This window comes from Plectropomus leopardus, chromosome 19, assembly GCF_008729295.1.
Source record: "Plectropomus leopardus isolate mb chromosome 19, YSFRI_Pleo_2.0, whole genome shotgun sequence".
Taxonomy (NCBI): domain Eukaryota; kingdom Metazoa; phylum Chordata; class Actinopteri; order Perciformes; family Serranidae; genus Plectropomus; species Plectropomus leopardus.
In genome coordinates this window covers 19,573,626-19,600,683 of record NC_056481.1, presented here as the reverse complement: position 1 = coordinate 19,600,683, position 27,058 = coordinate 19,573,626, and the positions used below count along the sequence as shown (strand labels likewise).

Below are 27,058 nucleotides of genomic sequence, written 5' to 3'. Positions count from 1 at the left end.
AACATAACCAAAGCTGAGCTTAAAATAGTTGTATTTCATCAAGTGTCTTTATTCTATGTCTAACTCGAATTTTCACAAAAAATAATGTGTTTGCACAAACTAACCAGCATGCATTACAAGAGTCATGCATACTGGTTAGTAATAAATAAAGAACACTCCCTTAACAACTAATAACAATATAGCTGTTTCAGGTTAAGAAAGCTGTACAGTTTTGTGCAGGGTGTGGTGCAAAAATATTAATCTGGATGTGCAAACAGTAGAGCAAATTTTTACAGATGTCTGTCATAATTAATGTTTATATTCTGTCAGCTTAGTCATAAAACAGCCGTTGAGTTTAATCGTTGCAACCTTTGGTGCCTTTTATTTACAATCGTCCGACTTTCTTGATGGGCATTCCAGCTATCCAATCATGCCAAAGGTCAGGATTTCTTGGCCAATGAGGTTGCTCTGTAGGCGGGACTTCGCAGACGTTTCCTCATGTATCATCCTCATCATCCTCCCATGGACTGACTTGTTTGTTGTCGAGCAAAGATGGAGTTCCTTTTGGGAAATCCTTACAGTACGCCAGTGGGACATTGCATCGGTATGTAAGCAGTTGTTTAGGGAGCGACATCGCGTTAAGATTGATGTTAATGTCTCGAAAATGTGTCGACGTTGTGCGGTGGTCATTTACGGCCGTGCTAGCTTTAGCATGCTAACGTCCCTGAATGAGTTTCTACAGCTGGACCGTTAGCCGCCTAGCTAACTAGTAGTGAAGCTAATATCCGCTGTCATTGTGCCAGCGACACTGTTAATTAACTAAATGTGTGTTTTCTGTAATTGTCAGTTCTTATGTTTGCGCTGAAAACATTAACGACTACTATTACTTCTATCTTAAGGATGACTGATAGCTAAGTTAGCTTACAGTTTGCTAGCCACCAGTCATCGTCTTATTCTGTGTTTATTTTCTTCTTCGTGTGTTTCCAGAAAGAGCCACTGATGGCTCCCTGCAGAGTGAAGACTGGACCCTCAACATGGAAATATGTGACATCATCAATGAGACAGAAGATGGGTGAGTGACCACTGAGAATCAATGAATATCTGGTATAGATTAACCCTCTCAGGGACTGTTGGTTATTTATGAGAAGGGAGGGGGTTGTGCAAAAAGAGGGTGGCATGCCAAGTAAGCACTAGGGAAGGAGTTATGTTTTCTACATAACATGACATAGATGTAGTTTCTTTAAAAAATTGATAATTCAACAGAACCACTTTATCCTACATATCTCACTCAAAGAAATGTTTTTCTTCATTTTTTTCCTGGCTTTTTTTCTCTTCAAAAAATGTTTGTGATATTTTTTTTATTTAAAAATTCCTTTGGGTGTATTTTATTTTGTATAAAAAGTTTTGGTGATTTTTTTTTCTCAAACAATATTTTCAATCCTTTTTTCAGATTTTTTAAAGCAATTTTATTAAAATAACAATATTTGACTATTATTTTTCTCTAACAATTTTGCCTCTTTTAATTTTGGTGATTTTTTTCTTAAAAATATGTGGGTATTTTTTAAAATAAATTTTCAACATTCTTCTCTTTTTTTTGGGATGTATTTTTTCTATTGTTTTTTTTTTTTTTTTTCAAAATCCATCAACTAATTTTTGGTGGATCGATGGTCATACATCACTCAGGACATTCAAGGAAAAGTTTGGAGCTTCAACTCCTTCCTCTGATATCAAAGAATAGTCTCTTACATGCAGCAGCTAAAGTCTGTCCTATATCCTTGTTCCTGTGCTGCTGTTGACATAATGTATTGCTGCAGCACATTATACTATTAAAGTCAGCCCTGAGAGAGGAAGCAGAACTCTGGCTGTATTTTATGCAAGGCCTCATTGCTTATCTCATTCCTCCATTAACCTTGCGCTGTGTGTTTAAACTGGTGCGTTGCATCCAGGTCTTGTTTGATCAGTGGGTTGTAAACTGCCTTAGGTGGGTCAAGACTGGTGCAGTGTTCTGTATATCAGCAGTCTGATACACCAAACATTGTATATCAGACTGTATATCTTTTGTTTTCATCTCTCTGGGGAATATAAGGGCTGTCGTATGCCCGCTGCTGCAACGGTGACTTGGTCAAAGAATTCAAAAGTTAATTATTACTTCCTCAGAGTTGAACAGCCATGTTGTCAGTGCAGAGATTGTGAAGTCAGAGAATCATTGACATGTTCCAGTGCCTGGTGTTCAGCTGCTTGCAGTTGTGTCCATCATTCTGTTAGTGCCATTCAAAGTGCCCTTTAAAGCCCTTGGTCATTAAGGTCTTGGTAATTGTGTTTTTTCTGCTCGGGCTGACTTACCAATCCATTTAAAAGCTATGGGCGTACTGTGCTATGCTATCCTTGTGTCTTTAATGAGTGTTGTTTTTGTGTGTGTATGTGCAGGCCAAAGGATGCTATTAGAGCAGTGAAGAAGAGGCTGAATGGTAACAGGAACTACAGGGAAGTGATGCTGGCTTTAACGGTGAGTTCAAAGTGGGCAAGAGGAGGCCAGCTATACTTTGTTTACATGTTACAATAGGTATGGACGATATGGCCCATGAATAATATTGTGTTACTTTTAGGCTATATTGTTATAATAAAATGTTAAATAAGGCACTGTTACAAAAATGCATATAGCAATGTCATGACAACATGAAATAAGGTACTGTTACAAATATATATGCATAAAGTAAAGTTCAGGTATTGTCATAATAAAGTTAAATAAGGTAGTGTTGAAGAATATATAAAGTACTGTCATGATAAAGTTAAAAAAGACACTGTTACAAAAAGAAATTATTGTTATAATAAACTTTAAGTCCTGTCATTATAAAGCTAAAAAAGACTCTGTTACAAAAAATACTGTTATAATAACGTTCCATTTTTTAAAAAAATTATGCGACAATTTTTACTCAATTTTGTCAATATAGTAATTTCATACATCCAAGGTGGAAGCGGCCAGAATATAGCGAATATAATCAATATATTGCCCAGCCTTATGCTACAGTATTAAAAATGTTATTCATTTCTTCTTATTCTCTTAATGTTACAATCAGACCAATATGTCAGAAGTGAAATAAATTGCTACTGTGTTTTTTTTTTTTTTATCTTATGATGTAATGCTATGTAGAATTTGCAAAATAATATGTACGTTCTGTATCTGGTTAGTAAAACTCTTAAAATGCCTGTAACAGGATTTGTTCACAGTCTTTAACATATTCTGACAACAGTTTCTTCTTCATTGCCTCCATCAGGTCCTGGAGACTTGTGTTAAGAACTGTGGCCATCGTTTTCACGCTTTGGTCACCAGCAGGGACTTTGTTGATGGTGTGCTCGTTAAAATCATCTCCCCTAAAAACAATCCACCTACAATCGTTCAAGATAAAGTTCTCGCCCTTATTCAGGTAAGATAACAGTGAAATTACTTGCAACCAGTGTGGTTTGTTGTTCCAATGTCCAAGTAGTGAGTCCTTCCATTTTTCTTTGTTAATGCTGTACATCAGTGTGAGAGAGAATTTGTTTTTCTGATTGAGTCAGTGTGTGAGAGGTGAAGTGGGGGTTGCAGCGTAGGTGTTTAGTAAAGTATGTGTAGGTTTGTCGCAGTCACATAAGATGTCCTATCGTCCCCAGGCAGGGAGCCTCAGGTAAAGTACAGTGTCTCCAGGGCTTCAGCCAGGAGCAGCTCTGGTTACCTGCCCCAGCTCGGGTAACGCTGCGAGGCTCATGTGGGCATCTCTTATTTCCACCAGGGAAACCATGTGATGTATGTGTGCATACAGTCTCTGTGAGGGAGAGGGCAAAACCTAATTGTTTCTTGTTTGTCTCGTCAATAAGAGGTCAGCTGGGAAAACTGTGTGGGAAAATTTATGGAACAGCACTCCCTTTACACAACAGAATGAGTATTGTTGACATTTCTTTTGGCAAGATGTGTAATACTCGGTTTAACAGCAGACTGTAGTTGTGTTGTGCAGGTTCCCAGCCACTTGTCCCATCTCTCAGGTGTTAATGTTTGTACATTGGAGTTGATAAAAGTGTGCACTGTTAATAGTCCTGAAACATTTAAAGTAATTTTAAGTTGATATATTCCAGCCTTCTTCAGAGAATTGGTTTTGCAATGTGCTTCATGTTGTTTTCATAAACTTCAACCAAAGTAAGGGAGCTGTTATGAAAATAAGCATTTTTGATCAAGCTGGCTTACAGTTTGAATTCAGTTCAGTTTTATTTATAAAGCCCAAAATGACAAATCACAATTTACCTCAGAGGGCTTTATAACATACAGCATCCCTCTGTTATTGGACCCTCACAGAGAATAGTCATAGATAGGATAGTCCCCCTAGCAGACCAGGCCTATATCAACCTCAATAGGGGCGGGTTCAAGGTAAACCTGAGCCAGGCCTTACTATATGCTTTATGAAGGAGAAAGTCTGAAATCTGCTTTTAATGAATTGAGAGAGATGAGCTCAGTGTGTCATAGGTAGTCCCATGGCAAATAAGGCCTATATCAGGCTCACAAGGAGCTGGCTCCAAGACAAGCCTGAGCCAGACCTAACTATAAGCCTTATCAAAGAGGAAAGTCTTAAGTCTCCTCTTGAATGAAGAGAGAGAGAGAGAGAAGAGAACGATCTTAGTGTGTTTAAAGGAATTCCCTGTTGGACTAGGCCTACATCAGCGTAACTATGGACTTTTTCAAGGAAAGACTCAGTCAGTCCAAACTAAAAGCTTAATCAAAGAGCAAAGTCTTAGGTCTACCCTTAAAATGAAGAGAAAGAGAGAAGGTCAGTGTATCATAGGAAGTCCCCCAGCAGACTAGGCCCATATCAGCCTAACTAGGGGCTGGTCTAAGGCAGTTCTGAGCCAGCCTTAACTATAAAATTTATCATAGAAGAAAATCTTAAGTCTACTCTTAAATGTGAAGTTGGTGTTTGCCTTCTAAACCGAAACTGTAAGATGGTTCCACAGAAGAGGACCCTGATGGCTGAAGACTCTGGCTCCCATTCTACTTTTGGAGACTATGTGATGTGACTGAGTTAAAGACTTTTGGATAAAGAACACCTTTAAAGCCCCTTTGTGCACTTGTTTTTAAAGTGTGTCATGTGTTTGAGCTGCTGTAATGGCCCAGTTTAGCTTTAACCTGCACAGTGGTGAGAGAGAGAGAAGCTAAGGGCTTTGTGGTTTGCTGACTGAATGCATTCAAAGCAGACAAACAGAAATGATCAGAGAACAAGCCTCTTTGACTACTCTGACATCCGTTGCTTTGTTTGCTGTGTCAGCCCTCCCTTTACCCATTGTTTTTTATTCTGTTCAGTCTGTCCCTTTCTTTCCTTTTAACTCTTTTCTTTCTCTGCTTTCTCAAGGCGTGGGCTGATGCCTTCAGAAGCAGTCCAGATCTTACAGGCGTGGTACAGATCTATGAGGAGCTCAAGAGGAAAGGCATCGAGTTCCCCATGTCAGACCTGGAGACCTTATCACCTATACACACACCTCAGAGGGTAGGAGGCATCATGTTCAGCAGCTTTAATGTGTACAGAAGTTTCTGTGCAATGACCAAGTATAATGTGATTATCCTCTCAGGTAATTTGTCACATGCTGTTTTGTTGCTTCTTTCTCTCAGTTGGCATCAGCTCCAGAGGGCGACGCTGCCCTTCATAAGTTCAGCACCACTACTCAGCCCACACCACAGGCTGTCCCACCAGCCTACACCAGCCCTCAGGTCCCCAACATTCATGCTTCTGGATCCATCAATCCTACACCTGAACAGGTATATTGTTACTCCCATGAAACAGAACAGTTGGTTCATATAACTGTACGCACCCCCTAGCAGCCAGCACTTCCCTCAAAAGAGGACATACTCCCACGTTTTCAGGTTTCTTCTGTGGTGCCATGCAACTCAAAATGACATTTTCTGCCCTTTACCTAAAAGACTAAACAGGATGGTTAAATACTTGATCATTTCTCAACAGTTTATCAATCACTTTTAGATAACTATTGCAGCTGAATATTAGCCTACTTATAGCTAATTGTTTTAACAATTTATTACCTGTAACTATTTGAAATTCTTTTTTTTTTTTTTTAGAAATTTGAATTGTTTACTTTTAGCCATTTTAAAAATTCTATGTTTCCTTTAGCTAAATGATTTAAACTGTTATTTTAGTTACCTATTTTAACTGTTAACTTTTGGCCACTTTTTCAATGTTTATTACTTTCAGCTCACAATTTCAGCTATTTAGTATATTTAGTGAACAGTTTCAACTGTTTGTTAATTTAGCTTTTTCATTTTTAATCAAATCAATATTTTATATATTTTTAATTTTAGTTGAGCTGAATTATTACTTTAGCTTTCTCAGTATCCCTGGGGACCTATGCATTACTGTTGGCTGCAAATTTGATCTTTTTTTCGGCCAATTTTGCCTGAAAATAGACTAACTGTAGATGAATTTAACTCTCCCAGATTTGCCGGCTGCGCAGTGAGTTGGACATTGTGCGTGGAAACACTAAAGTGATGTCAGAGATGTTGACTGAGATGGTCCCAGGACAAGAGGATGCTTCAGACTATGAGTTACTACAGGCAAGTAACCACTTATATGTGTGTGCGTGTTTCTGCCTGTCAGTGCATGTGTGTACTTTCTGAAGTGTGTGTGAATAAACAAATATAAAAAACTACCATTTTTAGTTTGAAAAGACAGTGTATAAAACATTAAGAAAACAGTAGACCACTTTGCATACACGCATGTAACATTATGTACACTGTGTGCATGTGTGTTTAGGAGCTGAACAGGACCTGCAGAGCCATGCAGCAGAGGATAGTGGAGCTCATCTCTTGTGTTTCCAATGAGGCAGTGACTGAGGAGCTGCTGCATGTCAACGATGATCTCAACAACATTTTCTTACGCTATGAAAGGTGATAACACACACACACAGATGCAAACATGTATGCACATTCAAATTCACCTTTACCCTGTATGTTTACACAGATTTGGTTAAGTATACTTTGAGCGACTTCCATGTAGTTTCTTTCAATTTGTCTTTCCTTTGCTGCAGGTATGAGCGATTTAGGTCTGGGAGGTCCTCAGCTCAGAGTGTCAACAATGGGGTGAGTTAGCTGTTGGGTGGTTATTCACCCTATGTTTGCATCACACTTAAAACTCTTGGATTACCTGTCTGAAGCTAGTTCTTCCATGTTATGGTGTTTGTTTTCTGCTCATGTTTTCTCACCCTCTGATGTCGGCACTTGTCCGTGTCAGCAGTGTGGACTTGCTTTTTTCATTACAGTGTCTCCAAAGTGCTGTTATTTGTCATTTACCTATCAGTGATTTACCAGATTTACATGCCTAATTAAATGGAAACCCAACAAAGACATTAATTTATTTACTTGAAGTAAATTGCACTTACTTGCACTTCACTATGAAGTGCAAAGAATCATCATTTATTTATTCATTTTTAATATTATGTCTTTCATCGTTTTGCTATATTTCAGTCAAAGCAGAGCTGTTGCATTTAAGTCCTGTCCAGCAGGGGGAAACATTGGCTGTTACAATACAGCAGTCATTGCAAAGCAATGCCGATGATGCCTATGTTTTTGGGGAGGTAATTGAGCTTATTGTATTTAGTCATCCACTTGTGTTGGGCATGCCAAACTTTAATACAATCAACAGTCCAGTCCCAGCTTTGCAGCAGCAGTGCACAACAAAATAGTGCTTTAAGAAATGTCAGTCAGACATGATTGCATCATTGCAAGCTTAGTTTCATTGCTTTATTTGACTTCAAATATGCCTGTTTTTTTACTTTTATCCAACATGTGAGCTTAACTGTTTCCTGATCAGCTTTCATTAGTTTGACACTGTCAAAGATGTACTGAAATACAGTCCTGCCTTGTTTCAAACCCATTCAAAATCTGTCAAAACAACAGCAAAAAACACCCAAATATACATAGAGAAAAATTTTATGAAGCAACACATTAGTTACTGTGGCCCCTTTAAAGGAATCATTAGCCTGCAAAATAACCATTTATAAATCCATGAGTCATGCCATGTTACCATGAATTTGTGAAGAAAATTTTCTTCCACCGAAGATGGAGAACGTATTTATTTATTATTGATTGGAGACTACGTTTAACAACAGCATTATGAAAACATTTGATTTTAAACTCTCAGACAACTCTTACAGTATAATCCAAGTCTCATTTATCCAGTCGGATGCTCAAGAATTCACGAACACGTGACTTTATGCATAAATAAAAACCCTTCAGTATTGGAGTCTGGTTTTGAGGAGAGCAGGGGGAGGTTTCACTTTACCTCAGTTTTGAAAAAGTGACACCCAGGCCACACTACCTGCCGGAGCAGCGTGTGTGCAGTGCAGAACCTATTGTATTTTTTTTCTGCACCCATGTTACCAGGTTAGAGCAGCCACACCTCCTGTGAGACTGGTGCTGCTCGAGCACGTCTCGGCTGCTGCTCTGCTGTGACTCATCTAGTGAATCAGAGTATGACCTATTTTTACAGCATGACATGCAGTTTTCAGCAAAACCAGACAGTGAAAATGTTCTATTGATAGTCATGCTGACATTATACTACATTCCGCTACAGTTGGAATTTCTTTATCTGTCACAGATATTTAAAAAATATATAAATACATCTTGTTAATACAACTTTTCCAGTTTCTGTTTCAAAATAAAAGCCCTCTGATGACGTTTCTGTGGACAGAATCCCTTCAGTTTTCAACACAAGTCATTTTAGTGTGAAATATGGTTATGATTGTGTCGTTGACAATGTAATGGCTGCATGGCTCCTGACATTCTTGGAGCATTGTCTTCAAATTGTGGAAATACAGTAGGTATAGTAGCCAGCAGCGCTGCAGCAGCAACGCCGACAGTGTGAACACCACACCTGGACAATCTGTAGCAATTTGGTGATGTCGTGTCACATACTGCCTCACGCAGGCAGTGTGGCCTAGGCATTAGGTTTTGACATAAAGTTATGTATTTGTGAAGTACTGAGCGTACTGGATAAATAAGACTTGGATTATACTGCACCACTTGTGTAAAAGTTTGCAAACTGATGTTTTGTTTTTAGTTTTGCTGCTGTTTTACATGGTCCCCAATCTATAAATAAATCAGGCCAACGTTTTCTGTGGAGGCATGTGCAGAGTTTCCTTCACAAATTCAAGATAAAACATGAAACCACTGACATAGAAATGGGTAATTTTGTGGTTGACGTGTCCATTACTGTATGCAAATTTGTGTTTCCTAGGATAATGAAGTAATGACCTACCCTAGTCTGCCTTAATCCGACTCTCATGATCTTCCCCTGACATTCCAACCCTAACCAGTCTCACTCCTGTATCCAAAACCTAACCAATCCAGCCAACAAAGGCAATGAGTAGGGATGGATGATATTCACATCATGGTATTTCAGGGTATTTTTGCGATAACGATTTTCTTGACGATATGACAAAAATACTAAGAATATTTTAACTTCAAAAACATACAGCTTCAACAAAATAAGTTTTACAGATGTATATGTTGACATAAACGTAACAGTTCGCCTCCAAATATTCAGTAAATCTGACCAAAAACGATCTTTCAAATCTTTAGTTTCTGTATAAAATATAAATAGTACAACAAAGTAGAATCAGCCACAAATAATACATCATAACAGTGGCCAAATACCAAAAAATAGACCCTTGTATCCATAAATAGTACATGTATCTAGTAAATCTAGGGTCAATTTCGCTCCCTTTTGGAAAAATCATAAATTTCTCCTCTGTTCTTCACGCTGCAACGAATCACTCAGCGCTGTTGATCAGACACCCCTGCAAACACACACACACAGCCCTGCTTTCATTTTGACAGGCTATGTTAAATAACTATTGCACAGTCATGTTTAGAGGTTTTTTTTTTTGTCGTGCGATGAGCGTCACATAGGTTTACATTAGGACAGACTCATAACAGAAGCACCTGATAACACCAATTCCGGCATGCACACAATGACACAGGGAGATGGACGCTATGCTGCCGAGCCACTGAGGAGGTTACTCTGAGCGGTAAATCCAAAAAAGGGTCTGAAAAGTCCGGGCTGGTCATACAACATTCAGGACGCCCAGGCCGAACGACATCACTAATTCCACACTATTGATGATGCTCTTGGCCAATAGCAATTTTGCTTTTAGCCATGCTTGTTGTTAGAGTACAAAGCATGTCCTCATTATGTCAACAAGATGAAATATTGCCATAAACGCAATATGAATTTTTCTTATCATATTAAAAATTATATTGGTATTATTGTGGAGGATATGATATGGCACTTCCCCATTAATGAGTACTAGCCAGCCAGAGGGAGAGACTGGCAGGTCATTCCTTCGTTATCTTAGGAAACAAATCTGCGTACTGTATGTCACATGCCTGATGCTACTTCACACCTTTTGTACATGTCTTCCATCTCGTCTCTTTATACACTGATTCATATTTTTATAGTAATTCACCCAAATCTGATGAAAAACACGAGGAAAGGGTCCTCTGCTGGAACATACTTCCCGCTTCATTGGGTTCCCAGTTAATCAGACATGTTCTTTCCTCCATATTTGTCATGCCATTACATTGTGTCCCTGCACAGGCATGTTAACGGTATTCACTGTCTCTTCCTTTCTGTTCCTTTCTGTTCTTCTGTTTCTGTGGCTAGCTGAGACAGGCAAGTATGAAAATATATATCAACCTCCCTAAACAGCCAGTGCCACCCCACAGTTGAAACATGGCTAAATAATATGGGCCCTGCCTCCACTTGTATCAGTCACCCCCATATGGCATGTTTTCACTCTGCAGCCCCCGACAGCCAATAATATGATGAAGCTGGAGGCAGACTGACAGTGACTTAAAAACGCACTGTCATGTTGTGTTTGCATCATCTCAAAAAGTTTGGGATTTGCAAAATGCTCTCAATATATGAACTCCTCCAGAGCCCCAAAAATCTTCCCTCCTCCCTTCCTTGCTGTATTTTAACCTTCTTAAGGGGATTGCTTTGTCTTTATAGATAACAGTACTTTCATAGTGAAAGAAAACACAATCAGAAATTTGTGGACAACACTTACAAAGCTCAAAACTTGTCTTTAAGTTTCTATGTTATTCTTCTGGACCCCCTTAAGAAACACGTATTCAGACAGTTACTTCCTGCTCTCCTCAGTTACAGACATTTTCATGCTCTCCTGAAGCTAACCAACATGTTCTCCAGCACTTATTCTTATCATCCACCACGCTCTCATGTATTATTTTGTTTTTCCAGACACAGTCAAGGACCTATCTACTGTATAACCCTGTGTTTCTTTAACTCTCCACTAAAGGATTTGTTTTGCTGCTCATGAGCCAGAAACCCCAAATTCTCCTGTTAGCTTTTATCTTTAACAACCGCTACAGGGTTTTTCATCAACTCTGTGTTTTTTTTAAAGGTCCTGAGTGAGGCCACAGAGGACAACCTCATAGACCTGGGCCCGGGCTCCCCAGCGGTGGTCAGCAACATGCCGAACGCAGCCCCAAGCAGCCTGCCCCCCACCATCACAGCCCCTGTAGGAAGGCCTTCCTCCCCAGCCACCTTGGCCTCCCGTCTGGCCGGCCTCGGTACGTACACCTTACCTCACGCATTCGACAAAATAATGCTGCTCTTATGATACAGTATACCGCAACTGTCTACGGTACTCATTCGTTACTACCTCCAACAAACATTCAAGCAATGCTGCTTAAAGAGACAGTGAAATAGTTCCATGACATTTTAACAACAAGGTGTGTGCAATATGTGCAATCTATGTGCAAACTATTTGTGTGATTTTTGGTACAGCTAGTGCTGCTTTGTTCATATGTAGTTTGTTTTATTGTGACTGTAAAGGCAGTTATGGGCGCAGATGCTGCGCCCAAGACAAACCACAATAGCGAGATAAATTTTTGCAGCAGAAAAATTAGACTTCTTTCTTCCCATCATTACCCTACTTTACCTTACCTTATATGCCATTCAAACATTTCATTTTGCCAGAAGTAATGCTGGAGTTTTCCTGTTATGGCTGCTGGAGATCATTATTTGCATTATCCTGTTTAAATCAATCTAAAATAAGAAACAAAACAAAATAGCTAAAACATCTACTCTTTTTGCAGCAGAAATCTAAGGCTTTTGTCTTTCCTGCCATCACGTTTAGACTTGTAATGACGCTATTGCGCTACATTACACGTGGTGTGGTGTAGCACCAGATGAATGAATGATGAATCTGTCACAACCCCTTTGCACTCTACTCATAAAAATAAGCATATCTTAAAAACTAAATAATGTACAGAGTTGAAATAACTTATGGAGCATTGAGAAATATTATGCTTATGTTTCTACATTTAAAAATCTTTTGGATCAATATGATTTTGTCTTTATTTTGCAAAATATGATGAAAAAACATGTCAGACTTTCTTTTTTTAATTTTGATGACACTTGAAGTATGACACACATACTTTAATCAATTATTATGGTTCTGTTCCGCCTTATAAAAAATGTCTTTGCTGTCTCCTACGGTTGTATCTCTGTTGAACTACTACTACTGGTCTACTAAGCTTTCAGAAAGCGTGCACAAATACAGACGAAATGAACACAGAGTACAGACAGAACACTGAACACTGGACTTAAATGAGTCCTTCGTGCACAGAAATCAGAGTGATGCTGAGCTTCTCATGTAACTCTCAACAAGAAAGTGAATGAACGTTATTTTGGAAAAACTTTAGTCACTGGTTCTGCACCACTATAGGTTGTTGACCAGTAATTTAGCTAATTTGGTGGCAGCAGTGGTTAAATAATTTTTAATTTTTAGCTTAATGTAAAGTCTCCATAGAAAAGATCTGAACCATTGAAACAATGCCATTACCTTGTATACAGAGTAATTCTGTTTGACACTGTAGACACTCAGGTGTATTTTCTCCCTCCAGACGTGGGTGCTGACAGTGTGAGCAGCACACTGAGCTCTCTGTCGAGCTGTAAGCCTCCTCCTGGGCAGGACGACTTCGATGTGTTTGCTCAGACTAGGACTGGAGCGCTGCCCGAACCACGCAAGACGTAAGGACACAGTCCAAATTTATACCTTGATTCTTCTGTGAATTCATTTTGTTATCTGTTTCTATATGTAGACTGTAAAATAAGTTTGCTTTTCAGATCATGTAGTTATTCTGAGTGTTCTCTGAGGGTTCCTTGATTTTCAAAACTGTTGCAGATTAATTTTGATCATGTCAGCTCTAGTCATATTTTCAATTATGAAAAATCAGGCAAAGCAGCTTTATTAAAGCTTATTTCTACCTCTTTGTCTCAGCACTACAGCAGAAGACCATAGTGCGTCTGAGAGCCTTCCTCCCACTCTGGACGTCCAACAGCCGACTGCAGGAGCGGTGAGTCTCAGTCACACAGTTTGGGCTTTAATGTTTTCATAACCACACAAACAACATGTGGAGTGTGTGTTTGTATGTGTGCCGTTCAGCCATAGCAGACATTTCCCCTCATGCTTTAACTCATGCTGTTGGATGCTACTAATTGCTCAGTTAGCTAACAAAGTAAGAAGTTGTTTAAAGTTGTCTTGAGATTTTCTAACCAAGCATGCAGCTTTTAACAGCAGTATATTAAATGTTCAGGCTACATTTCCAACTGGGCCAGCAGGAGAAACACTGCTGCACACGTTCAGTGGATTGCATACTGCCAAAGTAAACCAGGAAGCTAGAAAACTTTTACAGCATATCCACCTGGTTAGCAACTCCATTGGAATGAACAGGCACCATCTTTGGTCCGCTGTCTATGTATTATTAAAGTCTATGGAAAAAATGCATGAGGATGTAGCAGTTGTCAATTAAGCACAAAGCAAAACTGATAAGGCCACTTGCAAATTGTGTAGTTTACTCCTTTGTTTGTTTTTAATGTAAGTTGTTGCTAAATAAGTGTCAATCTGAGCATCTTGGTGTGCGCTGGAACTTAAATTTCCTCGATTTATGTGTATGGATATGTTCCATTTCATTTTTTTGAACAGACAGTAGTGTCAGATACATTATGTCGTGTTCACATTTTTAAAGACAGTATGTTGGCATCACAGAAACACTGTTGTTCTTCGTGTTCCTTGCTAAATGCTGCCAGCTGCTTTTTAAACCCCCCGTGGTGGGTCGCATATATAACACGCCATCAAAATGTCAGCTGTCCTGTTTATATAGACAACATTTTGGCACTATTACTACCTCCTGTGGCGGCTTGAAGGGGAGACAGCTCTGTCACCCCCATTCTGTGATCGTACCTTTTATACAGAATGGCGATAACAGCGTTTTATCGCTGCCTTGAACAGGCAGTTTAAAAAGGGCGACACACAATTTTCTCTCCATTGTTATTTTAGTTGACTGGGGACCTTTCTTTTCATTTGTGCTCGCCATAGTGTGAATGACTTGCGCGTCATGCTGCTTGTTTTGTTACCCTCAGTTTATGTTACTAATGGAGTATGGCTGGGAATCGTTCTGGTGAACTTTGGTTTACACATCGTTACATTTTGGTTTACAGACTGCGTGCACTGAACCGTAATCCCTGTACTATGATGGTTTAATATGAATACACAAACCTCTACAGCTTTAATTACTAACAAGACTCACATTCATTTTTTTCTTGTCAGTTGTAGTGTGTGCAGCTTTGTCATAACACTTTAATGTCCAAGTGAGCGTCATGCTTACGAGTCTGAAAACTCCACCTAAACATGTCTGCTGTGCTCTGTAGGTATGTTTTCTGTGTAAATGAATCAAATGAAATGATAAACTTGGTGATTGCTGGCTGCAACAAGCTGCAGCGCTGCTATTTTCATCTTCAACAGCTTTACACTGCATTCCCACGTTCATCAGCTCGAGTCATGCTCTCCTGCACACCAACATGACTCCTCATTATCATCAGTGTGTGATGTGTCACACCAAACATTGACCTCCATTTCTTTATTTTTTTCCTCACAAAATACTTGATTTGAGTTACACTGAAGTTCATTTAAGTCATATTTTCTGTTGTTGTTTGGGATGGGATTTTTTGTTTCTTTTGTGGCATTGCTCCCCCCCCCCCCCCTCCCTCGGCCACCTCTTGATGCTGCCCCGTAGGGTGTCGGAGGCCAGTCCTCTGTCATGGATGACATAGAGGAATGGCTGTGTACCGATGTGGTGAGCCCATCATGATTTTTATTTCTGCCTGCATTTCTCTCTTCCTTTCTCTTTCCCTTTTGTCACCTTTATCCCCTTAAAAAATAACACATTTCTCTTGCATCACATTTCCTCACTTTCTGACCAGTCACACACTAATATCCCAGTTCACTTTAAGTTACTAAACAGTGTGTTTTGCGGACAAACTGAAATGAGAAAACTGTGTAAAATGAGTATGAGGTTTTCAATGCAGATATATGTTGGTGTGTACCCAGTGGACACATTGTCAGGTGTAATCTGGTCATAGTCTGGCACTGAAACGTTGTGAATAACTAAATACACCTGGTTGCAGCACTGACAACCAGAGAGAACGTTTCTTCTACTGTGGGAGATTTTTAGTTTTAGCTCTGCATTTGTGTAAAATTGATCAAATCGATTCAACTTTTTGATGTGACAAAGGGGAAAAAAGCACAGACTGTATAAAAGAAGTGGGTGTAGCCAACATGACGCAAACCATTTGTTTGTGAACGACTGTTTCAAGGCCTTGAGCGTAGCGTTTTGACCGCTTCAAGTCAAACAGCATCCCAGAGGCTGAAACATGAGTCAGTCGCCATAGACCCCCATGTTAAAATACTCAACGTAACAGCAGAAATACACGTTAACTGCCTGCTACAACAAATGGTTTTGATCTTTATAGCTAATTTCAACTTTCATGACAATTGTATAAGGGGCAAATTTTCATATAACCAGGGTTTCCCACAGATTTATTTATTTGTGGCAGCCCACCACGATTAAAACATCTGCCACCACAAATAGATTTTCTATTTAGTCAAAGGTCAAGGTCAGGGTGACCACATAAAACATATTTTGGCCATAACTCAAGAACCTTGGGTGCCCACATCGAAACTGGGCGACTGTTTAGATCTTGTGCACTCCCGAGGGGAAGATGTGTGTAAACTGTAAGCGCAACTTGACTTGTGTGTGGAGGCATCTAATTGTGTGGCGATATATATCTAGTTTTGAACTTTGAACACTTTATCCTTCACTGTTTCTATATTTTATGATCACTCTGTTGTTTGCTCTCTGATGTTTTTCTGAATGCACTTTGTAACCTTGTTAGGAAATGCCCTGTAGCTCACCTGGTAGAGCAGTTGCCCCATGTACACAGGCTGTGTCCTTGCCACTATGCGTTCAACTTGGCCCTTTGATGCATGTCATCCCCTATAAATAAAGTTTATTATTATTATACTATAAACCAATGCATGACGCCACAGTAGCTGTGTCCATTATTTTTGCAGTCTGTGTGTTATCGTTTCATTTTTCTCTAAGTGTAACCATGATTTAAGAACTTAACATCATGGGGTATTGAAGAAGACTTGAGTCGCCCCCTGCTGGACATGAGTGAGAATAGAGCTTTATGGCACCTTAGCACTGGCTTCACTTTTCAGAGCAGGAGGCTTTGTCCACTTCTCTTTTACAGTCTGTAGAAGAAAGTCAAATGCGTAATTTTGCATTTGTGGTCCAGAACAAAGCGGCACAAGAGTTCATGCTCATTTTACACACATTAATGAGACTGTGTGCCATTAATTGAGTGGTTAATATGGTGTTCTGGTTGGGAAACAACTGTTGGGTTTGTTGTGATTATCCTTGTGTTTTCTATGAATTTGCATCAATGGTAAAGGGTTTTCCAAAATTATTTGCACACTTTTCAGTGAGTGGTAATAAAAGGTAAGTGGCTCCTTGTTATCAGTGGTGGAAGAAGTATTCAGATCATTTACTTAAGTAAAAGTACTAATACCACACTGTGAAAATACTCTGTTCCAAGTAAAGGTCTTGCATTCAAATTTTACTTAAATAAAAGTATTTAAATATATTGAAAAAAGTCAAAATTATGTAGAAAAAACACCCACAAATCTCAAAAATAGAAAATAAAGGGAAAAAGCTCAAATGTTCATCAAAATAGTAATTGTAATTTTAGATTGATCAACTGATTGATTAATCAACTAATCATTGCAGCTGTAGTGGTATACACTGTTTGGTAATTTAATTTATAACATCATTATCATTGTCATTTTTTATTAGAAAAAGCAAAAATCTTCATTGTAAAGTAACTAAAGCTGTCGGGTAAATGCAGTGATGTTAAATGTACAATATTTCCCTCTGAAATGTAGAGTAAAAGTATAATGTGAAAAGAAAATTCTCAAGTAAAGTACAAGTACCTCAAATTTGTTCTTAAGCACAGTACTTGGTAAATGTACTTAGTTACATTCCACCACTGCTTGTTGTATAATGACACATTTTGGCACAGAAGCAAAACTTGGTTTGCAGTGATAGAGCTTCAGCGGTCACCTCCCAGATGTGACAGTGTTGTCTTTCTTTTTCACCAGAAAGGAGATGAGGGTGAAGAAGGCGTGACAAGTGAAGGTAGGGCGACATAAAAGATTTCCTGACTTGTGTCCAGCTCCATTTGATCCTCACCTCCTCTCACATTGACTCTTCCTCTTTTTCCTCTGAATACCCAATGCCTCCAGAGTTTGATAAATTCCTGGAGGAGAGAGCCAAAGCTGCAGAGATGGTCCCCAGTCTACCGTCGCCCCCCAGTGGTGATCCGGGCACCGCGCAGGAAACCCCTAGCCGCAAGAAGCCAGACAGGCCGGAGGACGCTCTGTTTGCCATGTAGACCTCCCACTTCCTGTCCTCTGTTCCTCAGACCCCAAGCAGCATCACCCGAGGACAGACTGACCGACACTAAAACACATCCAACACTATTCAGTCACATTACAGAGATCTGTTCATGCTCTACTCATACGAAAAAAGGGAATTATTCATGATTTCTCACAAGAAAGGGATGACCAAACCAACGGCCTATTTTTGATAAAACAATGGATTGACGAAGAATCTCCCTCCGCCTGCTGTGGACTGCAGAGCTTCATGTTGCAGCTAATCCTAAAATAGTTTTATAAAAGAGAGTTCTGCTGTCTCCGTCATTAGTACGAAATCTTACCCAAAGCCCCCAAAGCATGCATCAAAACATTTTTACGAGTAAAAAAAACCCGACAGAAAGATGCTGGTTGTTCCTGCAGAGATGTTCGTTAGCGGCAGCATCACTGAGGATATAGTTTTGGTGTTTGTTTCGGCCCGTTTGCGAGTCAGTGCGAGTTGTAAATCTGTAAATGACAAATGTCCAGTTTATGAGTCGTGTGAATATTTAAGCTACAGATGTATGAAAGAGATGTTGATTTATCGAAAAAGGGTTTATCTTCCAGCTGCTCTGACAGACGGGATGTACCTCACTGGTGTCAGGGAACGTTAGACATCTGATCATCTAATTCAAAAGGAAGAAGAGGAAGAAGGGAATGTAGTTTATGTGATTGGCATAATTGCGCACAAAACCAACAAATGTGCCCTTTTTACCCTCCGAGAATGCTGCGTTCACATGGGATGAGGGAGACCGCACACTGTCGTTTTTAGTAGATGAGAGAAGGATACTGAATTTAGGAGAGACTTCAAGAGTTTGAACTTTTAGCCGTCCCCCCAAACAGAATATTATCTCACTCCTTCACACGTGGAGGAACCAATTATTACAGAAAATAATACAGGGTTCCCATAGTCATTGGAAACCTGGAAAAATCATGGAATTCCACTAGAAGTTTTGAAAAAGTCCCATAATTTGTTTGTTGTGTGAAATTGTCACAGTAATTTTCCATGAAAAACCAGAGAGAAGACATAACATTGCTCTAGTGTGTTTCGTTTGATGTTTTGTTGACCAGGACTTACATTTCCCTATTTTTTTTCCACTGCGTTCCGTCTTTTCACTAATGTATGCTGGCTAGCTAGAAATATATCTGAATTTGATATGTGTAAAAAAGCGAGAGTAGACAAGTAGGACGTGGGAACCCTGATAATAAACAGGAAATAATTTTGTTGAATACATTTTATTTAGGGCTATCAAACAATTTTTTTTTTTTTTAACTGTCGTTAATCGACAAACAAACAAACAAATTGTAGTAGGTAATCAGGATTTGTCAAATTTTTCATGGCATGTTTAAAATTCCATAATTCCAGATTTCCAACACTTGACATCCATATTAACAAAGTTAGGCAATTCTTACCCGAGTGTCCTGACTGGGAATCAAATGAAGGCAAAGAAATTGACTTTTTGATCCTGACTTTGAGATTTCTTTCTTTCAAATTAAGTGCTGCACTGCTACAACAGTAAAACCAGGACTTAGAGGGAGGAAACACTTCAGAGTGCTGATTTTGTCAGATACCTCTTTGTTTGAAATATGCAGGACTGCACGGTACAAAATGTGCAGCTTTTTTTTTTTTTTTTTTTCGTACACATGACTGTAAGACATATGACTGGTCACGACATGCCAGCCTGAGGACGTCCCTTAGACCAGAGTCTTTCACCATGTTGCCCGCAGTCAGTTTTACCCAGTTTGCAGCGCTGTAGTTAACTTCTTGGATTTAATTTCATCCACAGGTCTGTGGTGATTCTTTGGCGATGCGGTTACCTGCCGACATCAGTCTGGTTAGCTGCATCTGCGTGCTCAGCTTGTAGGTGGGAGCTCAAACTCAAAGCACTTTGGTGATATCTTGATTCTCTTTGACATAAGGTGCAGATTACTTTTGACTTGTTGACTGAGTTGTCTGGCAGCTTTTAAACTCAGTAGTGTTTTATGTTCCATCACAGCTGCAGCAGGAAGCTGCTGCGGCAGCTCGGCTACAACTTTGAAGGCGTGGATGTATTAAGAAAGCTTGGATACAGCACTGAGGCGTTCATTCTTAAGAGAGCTGCTCAGTGGTGCATGAAGGACTAAATGCTCTGTTTCGGCAGTGTAAAAGTACCATTTCTGTGATATCAAAGCATTATAGAGCATGCACACTGTGATTGAGCGGGTAACTTCCACCAGCAGGGTGACTGACTTCCAGTTTAGCGCTTTGCTAGCTGGACTGACTTGAATCTTGTGACGCTTTTCGACTTTAAAAATGTTATCAAACTGAATGGATTGAATCTTGATAGTGAAATGAGTCATTCTGCTGAGGTTTTGATGCTCACAAAAATGTATCTATTGATTTATGTCTCTTTCACAGTTTAAGTCGATGTGAAAAGGTCTTTCTGGGCTCCATTGCATCATGTGACGGAGTAATTCCACTTTCAGCCACTGTGTAAAGCTTGCTTCAAAGCCCGGCGCTCTTCCTAGGGGTTGGTTGGAGGGACAAAATAGACGTGTGTTACAATCATATCACGATAAACGTGTTAACACTGACAGCCCTAGTTTGATTCCCCTCATTGTAAACAATTCAACTTTAGCTAAGAATTGGGGTTAGACCCTAACCCAACATATCATCGAGCATGTTTTGTTTTAGCGTTCTGCCATTTTGTCAGACTGTTTGTTTTCCCGTCCAGGTGTTTTGCAGCTGTCTGATTCCACGTGAACGCAGCATTAATCACACTCGGTAGATTTCTCGTTGTAACCGCAGTTGTGAGATTATTTTGCTGAGATTTTATTCGCCTAAAGCTGCTGTCTGAAGTTTTGCAGGATGCTGAATTCCATCTGCTGAAAACTTTTAATTAATCTAGTTTATGTAATCAGATACTTTGTGTCATGACTTTACCTGGGTTGAGTTCACAGAGAGAAGTGGTGTTATTTTGAACCGAATCCCAGTCAGAGCTGGAGAGTTTTATTTGTAGGTTTAACTCCTTTTTTTCGCTGAATGATTTTTGTTTTAAAAAATAGAGTTTAGAGGACCAAAACTGTGCTTTCTCCTGGATGTGGTAATTGGGTTGTCTGTACGTGATCCGGTCCTTTCTTTGACTCAGAAGCTTCATCTCCAGGGATTTAATGAGACTTCAATATCACACTACAAAAAGCTGTTTGCACACTATGTTTTTCGTGCATTTTCTCCTTTCTTGACATCTTAAAAGGCTCTGACCTTTTTCCGACGTGACATTTGTTTTCAGAAATGAGCCGACTGCAGACGGAGCACTACAAATGAGACGTTTATTTTTTTTTTTTTCCTCTCCCGACGATAATAATAAATGTTCCACAATCACGACGAGCTGAAAACAAGCGTGCACTTTGACAGCCACGTTAGCTTTCGACCCCTCCTGTAAATGAACCAGATGTAATTAATGTTTGGAGTGTAGAGATAATTTATTCAGCACTATTTTTTTGTCTTCAGATCAGTATTTTGAATCATTTTATCGTGCAGAAGGGACAGGATGAGAAAAAGAGTTTTAGTGTTTTTGTTAACAGAGTTCAGATTTTCCTTTTTATACGTCGTCGCTGCTGCTGTCTCACGTATCTTCTGTGTTCTGTTTATTAGTCATGTGGATCTTGTTGGTTGAATGTGTCCGTGAAAAGTAAAATGAGATAAGGGCAGAATCACAGTTTATCTCATGAAGGAGTCTTCTTTTTAATAGTTTCACTCTGACTGACATGCGCACGACTAACAGACAGGATTCACATACTTTGGACGATGCATCAACATTGCACATTCTGAAAGGGAAACCTCCTTTCTCCTTGTTTTAGTGTTCAGTGTGTGTGTGTGTCATTTGCTCTGTATCTCAGTTGAAAAAAAGAAGCCTCCAAATGTGTGTTTTAAAGAAAACATGTCTCCCGTTTGGATCAGCCTGGTGTGTGTGTGTGTGTGTGTGTGTGTGTGTGTGTGTGTGTGTGTGTGTGTGTGTGTGTGTGTGTGTGTGTGTGTGAGCTCTCAGCACACCGTCAGTGAATCTGTTCTACAGAGGAACAGTCTGTTTCTTTGTGTGTGTCTGGATGATCTGAAGAGATGCTGATAACGGAGGCTGTGCTGTGTGACTGCTACTCTCCTCAGTTGCCTCATCTCTCATTTCTCTTTGTGTTGTTTGATGCATGAACTCTAATAAAACATTAGCAGTGTCTTGGTGTTTGTTTTGTCTTTATTTTGTTCCATTTCCTGCAGCCGACCGTCTCCTTAGCACGCCATCCGTCGACCGGCTCCCTCTCTTCAGATGGTAATATCTGCAGCTGACCTGCAGTAAACCCTCTGCGGAGGCCCCTGGGCCCCTCACCAGGGGCTTCCCCATTGGTCGTCTGGAATCGCCTCATCCCACAACATGGCCCCTCACATTGAGCCTTGGCTGCTGGAGCATTTTCCCGGGTCAAAAGAAAGAGGGGCGTGTGTCTGTGTGTACGTGCGTGTGTGTGGGACAGCAGACTGGAACCGACAGTGCACGGGAGCAAATCAGACCTCATCGTCTCCTTAACAAAAGAGCTGCAGGATTTCTCTCTAACAGGTAAATGTTTATATTTTCAAGTTAAATACATAATGTTTTATTTTTTTTTATTTTGGAGTTGTCTTTAGGATGTTTTTATTTTAGCTAGGGATAAAAATGTCTTCAAATTTGAGTGTAATTCAGAGAACAGATCTTGTTACACTTGTACAGTAGCTGAGGCTCCATGTGCTGCTTGTTAGTGTCAGATTTTGTAATGCACTGGTTCCTGACTGGTCCACAAATAAATCAGTGACCACGTATTCAGTTTTATTTGAGTGTGTTTTTCACAAATACGTTCACAAGTCTTTTCAAATTAAACCTATGACCCACCTTTGGGCCGTGAACCACCAGTGTAATGTTGCTGTGTGTGTGAAAATGTGTTACTGCTGTGTTGATAGTGAACAGTGATGTGGACAAAAATCTAAAAAGATTTAAAATCCAAAAAGTGTGCATGTTCTTTTTGTCACCTAAAATCAAACACAGACACATATTAATATTTTGGTGAGTGTGGCATTAACCCTGACATCATGTCATCTTTTGCAGAGGCCTATCCCCTTTTTCTCAGGCTCTACTTGTGAGAATGATCCTGTGTGATTCCCTCCGACATGAGCGGTCAGTGAGTACACCCTGCTGGTTGGACTACAGAACCTGATCACACACGTGTCATAGGTCAAACGGTCAGTCTGAGATGCCCAGAGATTTTTTGTAAAAACAGACATCTGCACCCCCTGTAAAGCAGCATCAAACTAAAAATAACTCCTTGATATTAATTCATCCACCAAATGCTGTCCAGAGCTGCGGTGCATTGTAGTTGCATTGCATGTCATGCTCACACAGTGCAATGGATCTGCTCTGCAACACAGAACTCGGTCATGAAACAACTCAACGTGAGCACCAACAAGTCACTTTGAAAATAGTCTATAATTATGTATTCTTAGGGACTGTTTGTTATTTATGAGTGGGGAGGGGTGGGGGGTTAAAAAAGGGAGCCATGTCAAATTTTTTTTTTTTGCTCTGGGGAGGGGACTTATGTCTTTATTTATGCTCAGGCATTCAACATGTCTGTATGTTATATTTATTATGACCACCCAAACCAGGTTTGTAAGGATTTTCATTTTGCATAGGAAAGTAGCATTTCTTTATTTTATTTTATTTATTTTTATTTTTATTTTTTTTGGTGATAACTCAACTCTGTGCTGTTTGCTGATTGCATTGTCGCCAATATTTTTAATTTGGTGTAATTATTGCGGAGGGAGGTTTAATGGAGGTATAAGAATGATTTCAGTATCTTTTTTTTTTTGCAGGTATTTTATGGCTATTTTTAGACAGAAGTGCTGAGAAAAAGTTGAGGCAGGGAAGCTGCATTTTGGTTTGTGCCTTAATCTTCTCAATTCTTATCATTTATTGTTGATCACTTTGACAGTTCAAATTGCTTAACTTCTCCCCTTGATCCTATTTTTCAGATTCATCAAGAGGAGATATTTTTACAGTGCCTGTAATCTGTGTGCTTCCATTTTAGTTCATCTTCTGGAGTGGAATTCAGAGGCATGTTCTTTTGTTATTTCTACTCTGTAGGTCAAATGTACATGTGCATTATTTATTTGATGTCTTTAGTTACCTCTTACTCTGCAGATATAGATTAATACAAAATATAATTGCAGTCTTCTTCTTCTTCTTCTTATTATTATTATTATTATTATTATCAGTAGTAGTTTTACTATTGTTATTTTTAAGCTGTGTTTTAACGCGTATTCTTCTGTACTTTTACTTCGAGGTCCAGTCTGTGGGATTTATTGACATCCAGCGGTGAGGATGCAGATTGCAACCAACTGAAACTTTTGCCACGTGCCAAGAGTTTATAAAAACCTGCGTCCACATAGCATTTTGCCCCAGCGCCTGTGTCTTTTTTCACTTGTTACCTATGAGGAGCAGTCGTATGCGTCTACCTCGACAAAAAGCACCGCGTGCAGCATCTTTTTTCAAAGCACTCCTTTTGACGCTTCCACTTGAAATCTCTGAACTTTTCAGAAAGGTGCTGGTGATGTCACTACCACTCCTTTAGCTAGGCTACTGTCACAGCAGAGACAGAAACATTCATTTGTAGAACATCAGCTGGCAGACATTGGATGTTGTAATTTTCTCACCTTCCATTGCAAGCTTGCCGTATAAAAAAGTATATTATTATTTTTTATTTATTTTTTTTATTATTATAGATGTAAGAAATGCTTAACGGTTCTATACTGAAAAAAATCTGATTTCCATGTCTTATTTATTATAAAGCAAATGTAGATGCGGTATAAATATTATAAAGGTCTCAAAATGCTCAGACCACAAAGAAACGTCTGAATTCAGAAAGTTTGTCTTTAAATTAACCATCAGGATTTGAATTTATGATGTCACAACAAAAGGCTACTATATAAAAAGTAGTTTTAAACATAAACATTATAAATGAGTCGCTGTAGACAAATTCACTGTGACGTCGCACTAAAAATTCTCAGTAGACAACTGGCTTGTTTTGAACTGTAGAAATCTGTGAAATAACTTTTTTGTTTTGTTCTTTTTTCATTGTTGAGTTAAACACGGCGGGTCCGACCGACCTGACGTTTCTGGTGGTCATCAGAAAAGGCAGTGTGACAATAAGGTAAAATTGTGAAAAAAAGTTCTAAATATAGCATGCACTTAAACTTAGATACATTCTTTTAGGTGGGACTTTTTAAAGGTGGCTAAAAACGAACTAATTAAGGTAGTGTTTACTCACAACTGTTTGATTTTATGTATGGAGCGGGGGTTTTCTACCCAATGAAGTTATTGTAAACAAACATTGTGATATTTGTCTGTATTTTGCGTTGTATATGACAAACTGAGTGTAAACATATTCTAGTTGAAACCCAAAATACAATTATGGACCTGAATATGAGCAGAATATGGGACATTTAACACCTTTGCTGAAACTTTTGCACAGCTGAAGTGTTTACCAAATGAGAAGTGACAAATTTCAACAGATTTGTGGCAGATTCTTGAGCTGTTATTTCATTTGAATGTCAGGCCCTTTCCTTTATTAAATTTCCTTTTTTTTCCCATTTTCTTTGTGGAATAAAAACCCTGGTGGTGTCCCTTCAAGGGACGTCCCTCTAACGGCCCAAATGTAAACACGTCTCCTGACTGCCAGTGATTGACGTGTTGATTTTCTCATTACTGACACACACACTCACACACACTTGAAGCCATTTAAAAATAATAAGAGCATATTCCAGCCTTAAACCTGCAGCCTCGGGCTGTTTCGCTGATCTTCATCAGCTGCTGGATCACACCGTCTTATTCATCCTCCTCCAACCACAACACATTCATATTTATCTCCTAAACAAGCTCTCAGGATTAAATCACCTGTTTGTGTTTATGATTTATTTTATATTAACGTTGCAGATCAATGCTTTCCCAATTTCCTCCACCTGCAGATCTGCGGTTCGTAGCCCTGAGCTGCTCATTTTACCTGCAAACTAAATAAATCCCCACACTCCTGCAAATGAGAAATATTACTGTGGATGTAATTATAAACAAGATGTTGAAGCATTAAGTAGAGTGAGTAGTTTAATGGAGGCCATTCACGGGGACTCTGTGTGTGTGCCAGCAGCTACAGTCTCAACATAAATCTGTGCGCTGACTTTTCGGGCCTGACTGCTGCCTTGCTTTCTCTTTAGCTGCCTCAAAAGACCCCCGGAGCCTCGCAGCACTTTATGCTAAGTTAATTTACCCAAATATATCCGCGGCATCATGGCCGACCCCCCTCCCACCGCCCTGCTATTCAACATCAACAACTTTGTTAATGGAAACCTGCTGATCCATAAACGTTTGTGCCGCTGCAGACGTTAGCTGGGGGGCAGTTCACATATGAATGTTAAAAACGCGCAGATCGATGAGGACCATTTGCAAAGAAGGCATAAGGTGTGTTTAATTATAATGTTGTGTGTGTGTTTGCTGGGGGAGGGGCTGCTCTGTATTTAAATAGGGTCACAGCTCGGCCTCACCTTGCAAGTGTTGTGCTATATTAAATGCCACTCATGTTAAGTGCGTAGAAAGCCTCCTCCGATGTAGTCAAGACAGAATATAAAGGTTAAATTGAAAAATGTCCCTTCAAACACGCCATGATTGATCTCCCTGTACACACGGGGAAATGTGAGCAGACCGTGGTTTCGTTAGGCATCGTTTTAACTGTGCGAATACAACGTGTGTTATAATCAGGAGAATTTAACTGTCAGTCAATCAGCGTCTCGAAAGGTCAATGAGAAAATTAGCAGAATGTTTGCAGAGGGAGACTCTGAAACCGCCGAACCCGGTTAGAATTAAACACAGGAGTTGCTGATAGCGTTAAGATGGTTCTGTTCTATTCAAGTCTCCAAAACAAAATGCTGGCATGGTACATTTGTGTAAACCACAGATATGTTACGTTTGTATGTTTCAGAGTCATATTGTGTTTCTCAACAGGAGGGGGAGGGGATTGTGGAGGGCGTGATCAGCTCATTCTCATTCCGAACTTGTCAAAAACCGCCGCTTGGTCAGTGTTTTCAGCGTCAGACAGCGACGCAAAAGGGAACCACCAAATAATGAGAGACTCTCTTAAAATAATAGGTAACTTTCTTAAAATA

General features: G+C 39.5%; 1 protein-coding gene across 3 annotated transcripts; it reads left to right on the top strand.

Moving 5' to 3' along the window:
* Positions 1-490: 490 nt before the first annotated feature.
* Positions 491-21,764, top strand: tom1l2 (target of myb1 like 2 membrane trafficking protein). 3 transcript variants are annotated; one of them, XM_042507533.1, is made up of 16 exons: positions 491-583; positions 967-1,051; positions 2,407-2,485; positions 3,255-3,404; positions 5,355-5,489; positions 5,612-5,758; positions 6,449-6,565; positions 6,765-6,898; positions 7,039-7,090; positions 10,674-10,682; positions 11,434-11,602; positions 12,941-13,067; positions 13,318-13,393; positions 15,113-15,172; positions 17,539-17,575; positions 17,683-21,764. In XM_042507533.1, the coding sequence occupies exons 1-16, from the start codon at positions 532-534 to the stop codon at positions 17,829-17,831; spliced, it is 1,578 nt and encodes a 525-aa protein (XP_042363467.1). In that variant the 5' UTR covers positions 491-531; the 3' UTR covers positions 17,832-21,764. The 3 variants fall into 3 exon arrangements, with proteins under 3 accessions (XP_042363467.1, XP_042363468.1, XP_042363469.1); XM_042507534.1 differs by lacking the exon at positions 10,674-10,682; XM_042507535.1 differs by lacking the exon at positions 15,113-15,172.
* The last annotated feature ends 5,294 nt before the right edge of the window (positions 21,765-27,058 follow it).

Bases quoted from the DNA above. Each gene is read 5' to 3' on its own strand.
- tom1l2 (XM_042507533.1), top strand. From the start codon at position 532: ATGGAGTTCCTTTTGGGAAATCCTTACAGTACGCCAGTGGGACATTGC. The intron at 584-966 runs GTATGTAAGCAG...GTGTGTTTCCAG, and splicing joins GCCAGTGGGACATTGCATCG to AAAGAGCCACTGATGGCTCC. The intron at 13,068-13,317 runs GTAAGGACACAG...TCTTTGTCTCAG, and splicing joins CTGCCCGAACCACGCAAGAC to CACTACAGCAGAAGACCATA.